Source organism: Halyomorpha halys, unplaced genomic scaffold (assembly GCF_000696795.3).
Source record: "Halyomorpha halys isolate HHAL.00 unplaced genomic scaffold, Hhal_1.1 Scaffold1206.1, whole genome shotgun sequence".
NCBI classification, from domain to species: Eukaryota; Metazoa; Arthropoda; class Insecta; order Hemiptera; family Pentatomidae; genus Halyomorpha; species Halyomorpha halys.
In genome coordinates, this window is record NW_027108604.1 from 59,469 (window position 1) to 75,948 (window position 16,480).

The following is a 16,480-nucleotide window of genomic DNA, read 5'->3' on the forward strand; positions in this document are numbered from 1 at the left end:
AGGAGAGTAGGGTTATGCCATCCCTGTGATTTTCTATAAGTTGGTCTTGAATTGAACTATCTCAGCCAATAATGTTTTTAATAGAGAGAAAATTCGTTAAGGCAATTCTATTTACCTTATTAAGTTATATGATATGGAAATTTAAGTTATTTATGCATGCATAGTTTCCAAGAAGGCTGTTCGTAACCAAGCAAGGTAAAGAACTAACTTTGACTGGCTCGTGACAGCAGCGGCACCAGTTTGAATCGAACCTGGGGATTAACTTTTATTTCTGTGGCTGTCCCACGAAATGAAAACTTGCCCCCCCCCCACCATGGTTAGAATAGGGTGGTAGCCTGTAGATAACCCTCTAGTATGTCAGAAACGACCAGGAAGGGGGTCATTAGTAAGTAAGATGCATTACCATAATTTTTTTAGTAATTTAAATTTACCCCCCTTCTCCTTACACATAATGTTTTTTATATATAGTTTTAGTGGATGATAATTTATAAACAACAAATAATATTTATAATATGAATTTAATTTCAGCGAGAAATTCATTTTAAGGTTTAGTTTGATTAATAAGAGGAAATTTCTACACAACTTTTGGAAGTTAAGTTTGCGAACCTTCTCAGGCGGCTATCGGTGTACACATAACCTGAATCAAGAGGTTCAGAGAGGTTTTTGTCATGGCTTGTCAAAGGGATGTTTTAGAGTTAGTTAGAGAAGATGATTTTGTCGAATACTTTTTGTTTTCTCTTGACAATTTCGACCAGGAATCGGCTCCCCAGACCGTTCTAAATCTTCAGTCTCAAGTGACCGACTTATCCAAGAAAGGATCTGAAAACTACATTTGGCAGAAGGATGAATTTGTTATCATACCTAGAAACACATCTTCTATGCCTCCCATTGTTGACAACGAAGGTAATCAATTATAAAAGTATATACTTGTTATTTAAGTTACTAGCATGTGGTTGTTATTTGCTTTCTGTGAGTTGTAAGTCATATAATGCATGATGATTTTATTGAGTTGTAGTTACAAAGAAAAATCCTTTTTTAGAAATACTCCCTCCTCATTTGTATGGTGTAACTCATTATGGGGAAAATATTGAAGATGAGTGGTTTATTGTACATTTGTTGATTGAATTAACAAAAAATATTTCTGGTTTGATCGCAAGGTAATTATTTTCTTCTTCTTTATGTAAAAAAATATCTTTCCTTTGTAAGTTTCGAAGTCATTTTATTTTTTTAATTTCAGAGTGGTTGATGTCGATGGTGAATTCTTGCTTATTGAAGGTGCTGATCATTTACCATCATGGGCATCTCCTGAGATTTGTGATAAAAGGGTATATTTATTTAAACATATTGTTTAAATATTTTTATAGTAAATTGTGTTTTAGTTGGAATATTATAAGAAGCCATTTTGAGAGATACTTAAAGGGCTTTGACTTTTCCCCTTGGAAATTTCAATTGCTGAAACTCAGCAATCAATAGTGAGTACTGAGAAGGGCATGTTGTGGTAGGGCATGAGTCATATCACAGAAGTTGAATTATCTTTGAAAAATCAATAATTCTGGCACATTTGAGTTACAATTTTTGTGATAATTAAATTAAATTAACTAATTTGAAGATGCTTCAATAAATATTTATTTTATTAATTTATGTATTGAGCAAATATAAATTTTAAACATGTTGAATATTCTATTTCTAATAAACTGATACCAAATCTTTTGTGATATGCAGCCCTATAAAAATAAAATTATTTCTGTATGAAATTAACTTAAAGTAAAAGTAAATTTAAGTAAAATTAATTTTCGTTAAATATTTTTGCCTGTCCAATTATAATATTTCCTTAATCAGTTTGTTAAGCATATTTTTCTATGATATGAATCACATCTTTTGTATGGTGTGATACATTATAAGGCATGTATAATTTTTTGAAATTATATCAATACCTTAAAAAACAACTTATTGCTTTTTATGAAAAAAATAATAAAATTAATTTAACTTACTAACAACATATATTTTTATGTGTTTGAATTGATTCAATTACTAAAGGGTAAACTTCCCATCTCTAGTCATAGTTCTTATCAGGAAAATTTACTTTTTTCTTTTTATACTACCAGATAAATCCATATATTTTGTTTTTCATTCATCAATTGATTTGAGGTTAAGTCAGGTAATTGAATGAAGTTAAGATGAGCTCTTAATACTTGACCATAAATATTGAGTTCACAACCTTTTGTACTAACAAGCCATCCTCAGCAGAGATGGCCAAAAATTAGCTATGGATAAGACTACAGCTAAAATTACCATGGATATGACCCTTATTTATGAATGAACTATTTATAAACAAATATCGTATCCTTGACAATTTTAACTAGTTTCATCTATAGTTACTTATTCCCCTACTCTGATCCTCAGGTACAAAATCTCTATGTTTAAGGGATATTATGGTATATCTTATAGATAAAAATCAGTATTTATTTGTTCGTACTTTATGCCATACTGTTCATCCATTTGTGATAGGGATTTTTGCTAGATGTTCAAGATTTTCCTGGAAAGGTTATAGGCTGTTCTGATTTTTTCGGTAAAAAAAAAAAAAGTTATTAACGAAATTAAGCATATTTGGTGCATTACTCAGAAAATGTTTTCATGGTTATTATATGCCAATCGATTTATCTCTTTCTGAAGAATAAGAAAAATATATTACTGATACTATCAAATGTTTTTTTTATTCACTAAAAATTAAAAAAAAAAAAAATCTGTAAGAAAAAGTAAATTATATTCGTTTTTAGCGCCTTCTGGAACCCTCAAATATTTTTTGAAAGAAATTAAAAATGAGTAACATTGAAGCACAGTGAGGGTCATTATATAAAAACTTCACTAAAAGAATAAGAAAAAAAAAAAGCAACTCAATCGGATCAATATTAACGATGATACAGCGAAGTTAGCTGTTACCATTTATGTTACTAGAGTTACCATCTTATCACTTCATCTATATATTAATTGATATCTATAAGTTTCAATAGTGTTCAATTAATGTATATACATCCTCAAATATAGTAATAGTGAGCATTGCCAGGTCTGCTAGTTATCTATATTATAGTATGTAATGCTATAATCAAATTATATTTAATGGAGATAGTCCTATGGCTATTATAGTCTGGCACTCTCAAGAGGCTGTTCCAGCTGAGTGAATTGAGACTATCTTAGCAACCTCATGTCTGAAGCAGATTCAATTTTGGCCTGGATAGGTTGAGTCTTATTTCGTGGCGGCTCCTCAGAATCTTGACCCTCCCACTCTGGTTAGAATAGATTGGTTATCTTTAGGATAACCCTTTTCACTCCCTCCCTAATATATCAGAAATGATCAGATAGAAGAAAGAAAGAAAAAAAAAAATTGGCACACAAATTACATAAAGCTTTTTTATCTGTGGATGGCTTCTTATGTTCTTTTCTAGTAGCTATTTCTTTTTCATAGCTATTTTCTGATAAATTAACCAATAAAATTTAAGATGTATATATTAATTTAATTTTTTTTTTTCTCCAGGTCTATATTTTTAGAGGGGAAATTCATATTGTTCCCCCTAGGCGTGAAAGAGAGCAGATTTCTCTTATTCAAGCACTTGCTGCTATAAGGGCCAACCCAGATAAAACTAGAGCCTCGCAAGAAATTCAAGATTCCATTAAATCAAGGCTTAGCGGGTAAGTTGGCTTTCAGTGCTTTACCCACGAGATTGTATTAGTTATTTAGATAAAGTAATGGTTTAATTCTTATTAACTCTTTACATAGATATGAATAGAGTGATGAATATGCAAATTTGAACATTTTTAGAAAACCCCAAAATATGCATATCTCAGGATAAATAATTAATTTATTCCCTCTTGAGACTCTTGCTTAAGCCGTTAAAACGCTTTAAATTCAGTGTAATGTTAAGTTCAATGTTCGGGTAAAGTTTCACAGGAAAACAAACCGGAACGTTGTTGTCATTGTAAACAGTAATGTAATTTAAACAAGGAAGATTATTATTCATTCATCATTTTCATATTAGCCAAAAATATACATTGAGGGAATTCAGGGATTTGTTTTATTGTGAAACTTTACCCGAACATTGAACTTAACATTACACTGAATTTAAAGCGTTTTAACGGCTTAAGCAAAAGTCTCAAGAGGAAATAAATTAATTATTTATCCTGAGGTATGCATATTTTTGGGTTTTCTAAAAATGTTCAAATTTGCGTATCCATCACTCACTTTATCTAAATAACTAATACAATCTCGTATTCATTCATTATTTCATATTAGTTTCTGAAAATGAACTCTTCCAGAAGAAGATATTAATTTATATTTGTGGATTTTATAAAGAATATACATATTTTTCTTTTTGATTTTCCTTGTCTCTGAATTCATGTTTAATTTGGAGTAGAAAATCTAGGAAAATGGTCTTCCCTCTACATAACCATACAGCTCAGCTAGTTAACTTGTTATATAGAAGCCATCTTGAATTTTGTTTTAACATTTCGGTTTGTTTTTTCATTCTTTCAATGAAATGGACAAAAAAAAAAAGAATTGCTTATAAATTATAAATTTGTTTTTCAATTATTTATTCTTATCGAAGTATCAAAAAATAAAATTTACTTATCCTTTGATTTATGAAAAGAATTGTATTAAATTACAATATTAACATAAATTAAAATATAAAATCAATACGAATGGAAAATTGTAGTACTTGATATGCTTGGTATATCCTGCCTGATTATCCCTGTTTTATCATTTTTTTTACTGTACTTGTACTTCTTTACACAAATAAAAAGAAAAAAAAAAGGAGACAATTATAATTAACAAAAAGAAAAAAACAAAACAAATAATGTTTATTTAAGTGCAACCTCTAAATGAAATATTATTGACATGCAATGATGTTTTGTATTAAATATTAAAAATAAAAATAAAAAGGAAAGGAAATAAAATAAAACCATATATCATATCATAAATCATAAAGTAACTAACTTCTAATAAAATAAAATGAAAAAAAATTAAATGAAATAAAAATGACTAACAAGAAAGAGCAGTTAATGTGTACTTGCATTTATGCATACTTGTTCTAAATGAAAATTATAGACATGAAATGTAAAAAAGAATAAAAAGCCATTAAAAAATAAATCCTTTAACAAATCATAAATTGTTAAGTATCTTTTAATAATAATAAAATAAAATTAATTAATAATAAGTAACAGAAGGATCAAACAATGTTTCATATAATATTTACAGATTATAAATGAATATTATAAATTATGAAGAAGATTGTCAGGAGTGCGGTAAAAAACAACAAAAAATAGTTGTTAATTTTTTTTTTTTTACCATACCCTTGACCATATTCATAATTTTAAATAATATGGTCAATTATTTATATATAGAATATTATAAAGATCCAATAATATTTTATGTTTAATGAAAAAGTAAAAATAAAATCTGTCTGGCTATTTTAACTATTTACAAATTTTAATTGCGAGAAAAACATTTAATTGCTATTCTTTAAAATTTTGGTGGATAGGGCGTGATTAAAGATAAGAGATTTGAAGGTTGGAATGGTATTGGAACAATAAATGAAAGGGAGTGGAATTCCACCGAAAAGAGGATTAGATTAGGAAAGATCTGTCATCGGCCAAAGGCTGCAGTTTGGTTTTATGTGTGCCTGAAGGCCGTGAATGGGTCTTACATGAATATACTAAGGATTTGAATTAAAGGAGATCAATGATGTACCACAGATGGCGGGATTGGATATCTTGGTATCTACCAATAAAAATCTAAAAAACCTTATCTAAGGATGTCAGGAAATATTTGTATAATGTACAAATTTTCCATAATATTCTCCCTTTTCATCTTCTATTTACATTTTAGTGTCTATTTCTTTCCTAGGACTGCCAAATTACATCTTTTGGTATTTATATTATTTCTATGGATACAAAACTATATCTTAAATATATTTACAAATTAATTACTTTAATATTGTCAGGTATCCTGAGAAGGTATTCGAGTTGCTACATCAGACGACAGCATATGTTCCTAGCAGAGTAGCTGCACTATTGCGTGCTCGTCCATCTCTCATAGCTCCTGCGGTTACTGCATTTTGTCACAGAGATCCTATCGATACCAGGGTTTGTATTGGATATTAATCTTTTTATATTTATCTCATTGTTCCATTTAAACATCTGTGTATTTAAATTATTTTATTTTGTTTGCGGCATGATAGCCTGTAATACATTTCGTTGATATCCTTTTGATTATTATCTCTATTTTGAATGCCCATCACAAATAAGTTAGCTGTTATCATTTGAACATTAAATTATACTGGTGGATTTGCACCAGTGCTGCTACAGTTCTGAAGTTGCAAAGATCTACGCCTTATCCTCTATAGCTACAGACAGCCCCATTATTTTTGGTCTATGATGGTTTATGATTTATGGCATACTACTTGACTGAATTAATAAATTATAGTATTTGTCGTATAATTTAATGCTGTACAATTTTTTATATTGTAACTTTTATGCTAGGATGCACCATTTTGGAGTTATTGGTGAAATACAAGGAAAAAGACCTAATTTCTTCCTTAATTAGATTCATTAGCTAATTACAAAGAGTTTCAGGACTATCAGCAATTTGTTTCTATGTTAATTGTCATAAAAACTAATTTTTAAAATGATTTATACACGGATCTATGTTCTATGACTGGGTTTTATTCATCAGGAACCTGTAGTAATACAGAGTAGCATGCCAGAAAGATGACATGGAGAAACCACCCTTTGGTGATACTTCAAGGGTTAAAGGGTCCTAGGGCTAAGTTTTCAGAATTTTGGGGTTTTATTGAGAACAGATTGAGAAGCTAGTCGATATTATAGTGGAATTTTTTGGATTGTTGTAATTTTAATATTGTATTACAAAAAAATGGGGAGCACTGTGGTAAGGCACGATGCTACTAACTCCAAGGACCCAGGTTCGAATCCGGCTGGGCAGAAAATTGTTTTCTGTTAAACTGTAGGCATGAGTCAACCCTGTGGGTTCTGGTGCCCTCCTGGAGTCCACCCAACCTCAAAAAGTGGGTACCCTCAATTGAGTTATGTATTTTTATCATTTGACATAGGCAGTTAGCCTTTTTTTAATGAATTGTGACAAGTCAATAATAAGGTCTCTTTGATAATGACATAAGGACCTAAACATTATAGAATTGAAATAAACTTTGTTGAGGGTAAAATTGATCAATTGAAGTTGTGTTTTTATTAAAAATATTTATGTTATATAATTCTTTTATTTAAATTTGTTTAAAAAATAAAATAATAATTCTCCTTTCTATTTATAATGAAATATTTGTTCTGCAGGCTATGAGGGCAATGCGCAACTTTCCTCCTGAAACGAGGGTGATGACAACAGTCAAGATGACGAGGTGCCAGTACGCGATGCTCAGTCAAGCCAAGTACACACCAGATCGCCGCACCGGGTGGCAGTTGCCTTCGCCCACGTCTCCTCTTTATCTACCACACACAATTGGTGTCAAATTGGTAAGCTAGTTTTGAGATTTAATTTCCAATTAATGATGTGTTTAGTTTATTTGGAAAATTAAACGAGTGCTGAGTTCTTGTTTCAATAAACATACATCTAACCTCAAGCTGACAGGATCAGCCATGTCTAGATTCTGCTACACTTAATATAAAACAGCTTATCACATCATCTGTTGGTGTGACCGATTTGCAGGTTTGAGGTTCCCGCTGTTTAGCATGAACCTCATTGTGGTCTAAAAACAGTGTAAACTGATCAATCCTCTACCTTTAATGAGATTCATTGAATATAATAATCCAAAGGTCTAAACAGCTTATATAAGTAATACACAGTAGGATGGTGTGCATTAAGGCAATAAAAAAAACATTAAAGTTATTAATATGAGAAGAATATGGTTGGGGGATGTGGTCAAAATAAAACACAAATAAGTTAAAGTAACTTATTTAATTGTGCCAACGTTTCGGCCAGAATTTCTAGCCTTTATCAGGGGTAAGAACAGAACAAGATAACAACCAATGAATACAAAAAATAAAATATAAAAGAATGACATAAAGTAAATAATTCTACAGAATGGAATTAATAAAATAAAGTGATGACAAAAGTGGAAAATAAATTGTATTCATAGATAATTGAATAAATAAGTAAAATAACATAATTAAGGAAATAAAATAAAATTGAAGTTAGATATTGCAAACAAATATGAATATATTAGTTTATTAATAATTTAAAAATTAAAATTATCGAAAAAAAATAAAATTGAGAGAAAGAAAATATATGTAACAAAATAATAGAAAAGAAGGGAGGGGAGAGGGAGGTAAAATAAAGATAGGGAAAAAAAAGAGAATAAAACATAAAACGAACCTGTTAGCTTGAAATCTAACCGCTAAGTGGCTTCCGCACCGCGAACGGCCAGACTCCGAATTAAAAAATACGTAATAGAGATGACAAACTTTTTTTTTTAGAGGAAACGTTACAAGTGGGTAAAAAATAAAAAGTAAAAAGTAGAAAATATTTAGAAGAGAAAAGCATGTGAGAGGAGTGACTACAAATGGTTTTAGAAAATGTTAAAGGTTTAAGTTATTAATAGTTTTTGTTTAAAGTTAATCATGTAATTAACTTAATATAGTAACTATATAACTATTATAATAAAGTTAACTATAATGTTAATCTATATATGGGGTACTCATTCGTAAAATGTGGGGACTAAAAACATAAAAACTTTTGCAATTTTAAAATGTTTTACCCTTAACCAGGAGTCACTTACCATAATTTAATAACAGCATTATTCCTTTAAAAATACTAACTTCCAAAAAAAATTATGAAATAAGCCCTTAAAAATATAATAATAATATATTACTTTTTGGGCTCTCATAATTTTACATTTTACCCCTTTTTATGTTTTGTTTTTTTTACTCTCATATTAAATATTTTATTTCGACAATCTTTTGACCATTAGATTTCTGTTTATCTAACACCTTTTGCCGACTTGTACTCTAGCAGCATTTCCTGCAATTTAAAACAGTGTAGCCTTGATTCTCTTCCTATAACCCTTCTCTCGTATTTCTTACTTTCTTCATTCCCCTTTCTCCATATATTTCTTCTCATCCCTAGTTCTTTCCTTTTACAATATTTTTTTTTTCATACACCCCATTATTAATTTAACTGATTCTTTATACTCATCTATATAACTAAAAGGTTTTTAATGTTACTCATCAATATGACATTCTTATCCACTATATAATTTATTTGTTACTCACTTTTATATGTATATAAATAATAATGTTATCAATCTACTACTGTCTTTGTCCATAGTTATTAATCAACTAATTTATATTTTCATTTCATTATTATGTATATTTCTAAATTTTTTAGTCTATTGCTTATTTTATTTTATTTATTTTTTATTTTTCTCTCTGAATGATGTTTGTTGTCTTTTTGTTTTTATAGTCCTGATGAAGACCTGAAAATCAGGTTGACATGTTGGCACAAATAAATAATTTGTTTGTGTGTTTTTTCTGCTGACTGAGCCAGATTTTTTCCCCAATTAATTAGGTGTGGGCCTGGAGGATTCCCTAAAACCCATGGTTGACTCATAGCTAAAGTAACTGTAAAAATAATTACATGTTACAGTCTGATTCAAACCTGGGAGATTGTAACATCGTAGTGCCTTACTCCCTGAGCTACCCTCCTCCTGTTGACTTCATATTACTTACTTTAATTTTTTTCATTTATTTTCTAGGCATGTGGATTTGAAATTCTTGTTACCCAAGCTAAATCTCCCGAGTCCATGGAAGGAAACAAGGGTTGGCTTCGATATAAACAATCTCTAACTGAAAAAGGCTATTTCAAGGTAAATTAATTTAACTATTTTTGTTATAACTTAAAACTGTATTGTTATCGTTTGGAATTTCTGCAACAAATGTCTGGAATGCCTTTATTTCCTTCATAATTATTATTATATTCAATGTAGAGTTCTAATATATGTCGACAATATTGAAAGCTTTTAACATGCATATATTTTAAGGAATATGGTTATCATTCCACTCGAAGCCTGATAGATTGAATTAAAAAACAGAATGACTTTAAATATTAAATGAGGACTTCAATGATTTTGTTAGGCTGTTCTTTTCAGAAAAAAAAAAAAAATTACAATTCAGTGAAATTTTGAACTATTTAAATTACTATTGCTTGTCTGAAATTCTTTTTTAACAGGTTCCAAGATCTTGGCCTAAAAGCTGTTCAATTTAAACACAAGAATAATGAAAGTCATTTTGCTTTTTCTTTGGGAGCAAGCTCATAAATGTTATTATATTTTCTATATTAGAACTTTCAATTTTTCTCCATTTTAATTTATGTATGACATATTTAATGATTTAGTTTTAATTTTTCATCTTTATAATCAAATTTTTTGTAAACTTCCAAAGTCAAATTTCTAAAATTTTAGTCCACACTTGTGCCATTTATATTAATGACTAGTTTCTTTTGAAAAGGAGAAGATCTAATTTAATAATGGTTACAATAATTTTTCCAATATTCCTGTAATTTATAAATTTGTTGTAATGGTTTTGTTAGGAATTTTTAGAAGGAAGCCAGGATTACAATCGGCTGGAAAAGGAGGCAAAGGAATATTATCGTACTCATAGCTGCTATTCTCAGCCTCCATTGGCAACTACTGTTGTAGATCTTCTTGAGACTATTGAAGTCGATGAGGAGGGGTTGAAGAAAGCAGAAGCTTCCCTTCCTCCGCCTGATGGTATTCCTTATTTATTTTATTGAATTAAAATATTTTTCTTTAAATTGATTTTTTTGAAAAATTTATTTTGCATTTTAGATGATTCTTGGATGACTATCTCTGGAGATGACTTGGAAAGAATCATGACTGAGCGATATGGTGCCCGACCTCAAACAACAGATATTACCTCTAGCCTTACTGCCTTTCTCAACAACATATCTGGATTAGATGGTGTTCAACATCCTAAACCTAGGTAAGCTGAATCTATAACCTAAACCAAGGAAGAGTGAACCTAACCTAAACCTAGGTAGGGTTAACCTACCTAGGTTGGGTGAAGCTAACCTACCTAACTTCGGTTAGGTTCACACCTAAATTTATGTAGAAATATTTTAGTCATCTAAAATAAATGACCATTGTTTCCTTTTCTAACTTAATGAAAAAACTTCTATTAATTTTATATTATTTTAGGTTGTATATATGGTTATTGGAAATATTATTTAATATGTTTTTGTTTTGTATAAACATTTAAGACTTCCAAAAATCGTTCCTTTAATAATTGGTTAATTTTACTCATTTTCTGTTAATAGATTTTGTTATTTTGTCCCTGATATAATTTTTTTTTTTGTTCATGTATTTTATTTTAATTCACAGTGCTCACACTCCAGAAGTTCCTCTAAGGCAAAAAAGGAATAAAAAGACTGAAGAACCAAGAGATGATGAAAATAATAGGATTTCATTCGATCAGGAAGCATTCACATGCGCTTTAAATAATATTTTAGGTAAGATTTACTTTAATGGAAAATTATTGGTTGCCTACATGTTATAATTTTTGAAAAAAACTGGAGGATTAAAATAAACCCCAACATAACACCTTTACCGTTTGTTGTAAACTTATGGACTACTCTACACTATCCTTTAACAATACTACACTTATCTGCTAAATATGGACAAATAACTAATTTGCTATCCTCATTCGAGACAGGAAACTTTACATCGATTCCCACTGTTACAGCACTACCTACGCAAAAGGCCTAAGCTTCAAATCAAATACAAAAGACTAATTTACATGTCTATACTAAGGTGTACTAGGATTTACAGAATTGAGCTTTAGATTTCTACTAAACCATCAATTCCAATCTCATATCCAATCCAAAATTATTGTAAAATTCTCAATGCTCCTTACTTTGTCACAAATGAAATCATGCATAACGACCTAAATTTTCTATAAGTAGCCAGTCTAGCCCTAATCACATATTCTATTCCTGGTAAACTCCTTAACCGCTTAAACCCATTATACAAGGAGAAGATGGTTAGGGGTGCGTTCAAAATATTAGACAAATAAGTTGAAATAACTTATTTCTGTTATATTTTGACCGCACCCCCCAAACATCTTCTCCTCATATAAGTCATCCACGGTCGACTATCTCTCATGATTATCTAAACCATTAGTTTTTAATCTTGCTTCCTCTTATGTTCCTGATAATCTTTAGAGCACTTGAAAATAAGATGGCCTTAAGACCTTCTAATGTAGAAATGTTTTGGAATGCTACCATTGGTTATATTCTTCACAAATCTTTCATGTTGTTATAACATGAATCACATTTATTTGTATTTTTAGTTTAAGTATAGTTATAAATTTCAACAAATAAAGAAAAAAGTTTGCTATTGCATGTAATGATTTTCTTGCCTCGCAGATTTCTCAGTGCCTGAAGACAGTTGGGATCTGGATAGTGATGAATCAGGTATGAGCTCATATGAGGACGAAGCCGAAATGGATCTGTCTAGGAAAAAGAATACAAGTTCGTATTATCTTTATTAAAATATGCAATATAATTTATAAAACAGTTGCTAGAAGAAAACTAATCATATCAATATATGAACATCATTTGATTATTTTCTTATCAGTTATGAAGCCTGCTAAGTTGTGATTCTTCTATTTTATTTAATGATTGATTATAAATGTATATATTTTTTGTGTAGAATCAAATTCAGCGCAACTAGAAAGTGACTCTGAACTAAAACAATACATGGATCAAATGGATAGAGAATTACAGGGAACTACTCTTGGCCAAAGTTTTATCAAGAAACAACCAAAGGTTAATATTTATATTTTCTTTTAGATGTGGGCAAATACTGATCAAATGAAAATGATTGAAAAAATGAATAATAAATAAAATAATAATATGAATAATAAATAAAATAAATATGTTTTGCTCTTGGAAGTATAAAATATAAAACACCATTTCATGATATATTGATTATTTCAGGGAATGGAGGATAGTTTCTCTGATATAGAGAGCTTTGAGCCAGTAGACATTGATATGAATGCGGTAAGGAACATGCTTGCGTCCTACGAAGCTCAGATGGGAGGGCCCGGCCCTGCAACCAATGTATTAGGACCAATGGGAGTCTCTCTTCAAAGGCATTAAGGTTTTAACACCTTTCTTCTTAATCCTCTTTGATTGTGTTTATTTAAATAATATATATTATCAACAATTTGCTTGTTTATATGGCTGTAATGTTACATAAATGTGAAATTATATGTACTCATATATAGGATAAAACAAAAATGTAAAAACATTTTTTTTATTAAATAATTTTGTATTAAAAAAAATGTTATCCTAAAGGTTTTTCTTAAATATATCTAAATATAGTTGGGCGTAAAGATTTAAATATAAGAAGATGGTCAGGGTTGCGGTCAAAAAAACAACAAATAGTTTAAAACTACTATAGTTTTTCCCGTTCAAATAGTTTTTCTCGTATTGTTTTTTTTTTTTTTTGTACATCTCCTGTACTTTTTAACTGTATATTTTACGTATTTTTAAAAAATGTCTACTCTTGCCATTGTTACTTATTTTTTATTCTTATCATTGTTTATTCAAGTTTATTTTATACTGATACTATTTTATGTCTTCCTTCCATTTATTTATATGTAATTTCTTATCACTTTATTTTTACATAATATTTATCCTGGCTTAAATTACCTTATTGTAGTAATATTCTCAGTTTTCTTTTTTTTGTATCTTTTTAGCCCTGATGAAGCCCTGCAAATGGGGCGAAACGTCGGACATTAAAATTGTTTTAAACTATTTGTTCTTTTTTTGTTTTTCTTTAATCTTTAATAATTAAATATTATATTTAACTTATAAAAAATTGGTGTAATAATTACAAAGCATGGCTGTATGTTTGATTATTTTCAATAATGAACCAATGTAACCGATCAAGAAATGAAAAATTTAATCTTCCTTAAAATTTGAGGTTATATTACTGTTTTACTCTATTAGTACTTTTTTTTTGTTATATCTAACATAAAATTTTGATTTGATTTTGAATTGGAATTATTCTAAAGATATATTGTTGACCTGGGTTACTTTCTCTATTGCGATTGTCCTACAGACTGCCCTAAAGCCTGTATGGCTGCCACTAACCTCAGTGTACTGGTCAACCTACAGAATATGTTAAATACTAAATTAAAAGTAACTATATTTTGTTATATGAGCCATTATTATACCAAAGAAGCGATATGTTTCAAAATTGGGACAATCCAATTATGGAAAAAAAATCCATCTGTCCATTACATTTCTTAATAACTACTTGACTGATTTTTTTGAGATCTGACAACCGACGTCATGGGTCATTTCATGATGATCCTTAGAACTCTTCATAATCATCTATTCTTTCTTTTCACAATGGAGGCAAATTAAATGTTTCATAAGTCTGTACATTGCCCATTTATAGTGGTTGAGGAGAAATATAAAAAGCTTCGGAGCTTAATTATTCCAAAGTCTTAAAATGAAAACCAAAATTAATAAAAAAAAATTAATTATCTCTTGAATAGAAGGGCCCATTTTAAGCAAGTTTCATCCTAATCACTAAAACTGATTAAGTGCTATAGCCTAGAGAAGAACATTTGTTCGCTATGTATGACACCAATTTTTGTGCACTAGTTGTGCTCCTACAAAACAAAAAAAAGATACATGAAAACCGGGCCATCCGTTCAAAAGATTATCACTGCCCAGACTCACAGGCAGACCAAAGGTAAAATATTCTTCGTTTGGACTTTTGAGTCTCTTAAACGGATAGATTTGTTGAATATTGTCTATCAAAAATGCAATATAATTTGACCAAATTACAATACTATCTGCATAGGTGGTAAGGAAGGAAAAAATTATTTTCCAACATTATTTTAATATAACAAATAGGTCTTAATAAAATAAGGAAGAAAAACAGTTAAAACAGAATTTGATGAATGTATGAGTTAAGTTATAAGTTGGTACCTTTTTTTCAATTTTTTAAAGCCTACTAAATAACATAGCATTTCAAAAATTTATTTTAGTGATATATTGTAAAAAATTAGTACTTACCGCTTAGATAATAATAAATTAATACATACCCCTTAAATAGTAATAAATTACTACGAGGAGAAGATGGTTGGGGGTGCGGTCAAAATAAAACACAAATAAGTTCAACTTATTAATTTCATTTTTTCACTTGTGCAAGTCATCTACGGTCAACTCTCTCTGATAATAAATAATAAATTAGTAATTACTACTTAGATTTCCGATCTCCTACTAGTAGACCTGATGAAGGCTAGAACGTTCTGGCCGAAACGTTGGCACTATTGAATAAGTTTTTTCAACTTATTAGTGTTATTCTCTGACCGCACCCTCAACCATCTTCTTCCATATATATTATCCACGGTCAACTATTTTCTCATCATTATGAATTAGTACTTAAATACTTATTAATTAGAATTCAGTATTCATTTATAATATGTATTTATTTTTGTATGTTACAGATGCTGCTGCTCATATTGCTAATTTGACAAATACCTTTATATAGTTGCCTTAGAATAGAATATGGTTATTCAGTTTTTTACTATTTTGGAAAGAAATCATTGTTTGGAATGTAAGCCTTGTAACCTATTAGATAATGAGTTAATTCTCGTTTTTGGAAGTTAATTAGTTGAATATATAGAATTGAAGGATAAGGTAGTCTAGGTTGAGATCATAAAGATACTAAAAATAGTAGAAAACTATTTATTAGAAACCAATATTAGAATCCAATCATTTAAGTTGAAGGTCTTCGTCTGAGCACGAATTTGTTCTCTACCTAGTGCATAGATTTGAGCCCAGACGAAGATCTACAATGTGGATTCTAACATTGGTTTCTAATAAATCAAAATGTTAGTTTACCATTTTGAGCACCTTTTTGATCACAAACAGTATTATTTTGTACTACGAATCAGGTTTTTCCCTTATTCATGTACTAATGTCCCTACAATTATAACAATTAATTTAACATTATTACAATTTTTTATGTATACAATTAAAACCTTATATTCATTTGTACCTCATTTTGTTAAGTACATCTATTTTTTAAAAATATTGTCATTTAGTCACATTAATTAAAATTGAAAAAACAAAACAAAAAGCAGAAGGATCTTAGAAGCAATTCACATAACCAAAAATATCAACAATATAGTAAACTATAAGACAACATACAATAAGATACAAACAACTTAAATACACACTATGCAAATATAATAAATAGGCTAGCCATATAAAGTAGAGGCATAATGAACCATGAAAAACATTTAAAAATAAAATTATCCAATTCAAAACTATAATAATTAACTCAAATAGCAAAATTTATTAAATATAGACATATCAATTAGGAGGTAAACAAACAGCACACAGCCATATTGATATGTC

The 16,480-nt window shown here is 29.4% G+C and overlaps 1 protein-coding gene across 1 annotated transcript; it reads left to right on the forward strand.

The window, feature by feature from the left end:
• Positions 1-610: 610 nt before the first annotated feature.
• On the forward strand, positions 611-15,703 carry ecd (ecdysoneless). Its single transcript, XM_014433425.3, has 14 exons — positions 611-903; positions 1,040-1,157; positions 1,238-1,325; positions 3,533-3,687; positions 5,997-6,138; positions 7,357-7,536; positions 9,774-9,884; positions 10,607-10,787; positions 10,866-11,019; positions 11,418-11,545; positions 12,461-12,565; positions 12,747-12,862; positions 13,034-13,196; positions 15,565-15,703. Exons 1-13 carry the CDS (start codon positions 669-671, stop codon positions 13,193-13,195), a joined length of 1,875 nt encoding a protein of 624 aa, XP_014288911.1. The 5' UTR covers positions 611-668; the 3' UTR covers position 13,196; positions 15,565-15,703.
• The last annotated feature ends 777 nt before the right edge of the window (positions 15,704-16,480 follow it).

What these genes read in the sequence shown, in the direction of transcription:
- ecd (XM_014433425.3), top strand. Translation starts at nt 669, where the DNA reads ATGGCTTGTCAAAGGGATGTTTTAGAGTTAGTTAGAGAAGATGATTTT. An exon ending in GAGATCCTATCGATACCAGG is followed by an intron (nt 6,139 to 7,356) that starts GTTTGTATTGGA and finishes TTTGTTCTGCAG; the next exon opens with GCTATGAGGGCAATGCGCAA. An exon ending in TTCCCTTCCTCCGCCTGATG is followed by an intron (nt 10,788 to 10,865) that starts GTATTCCTTATT and finishes TTTGCATTTTAG; the next exon opens with ATGATTCTTGGATGACTATC.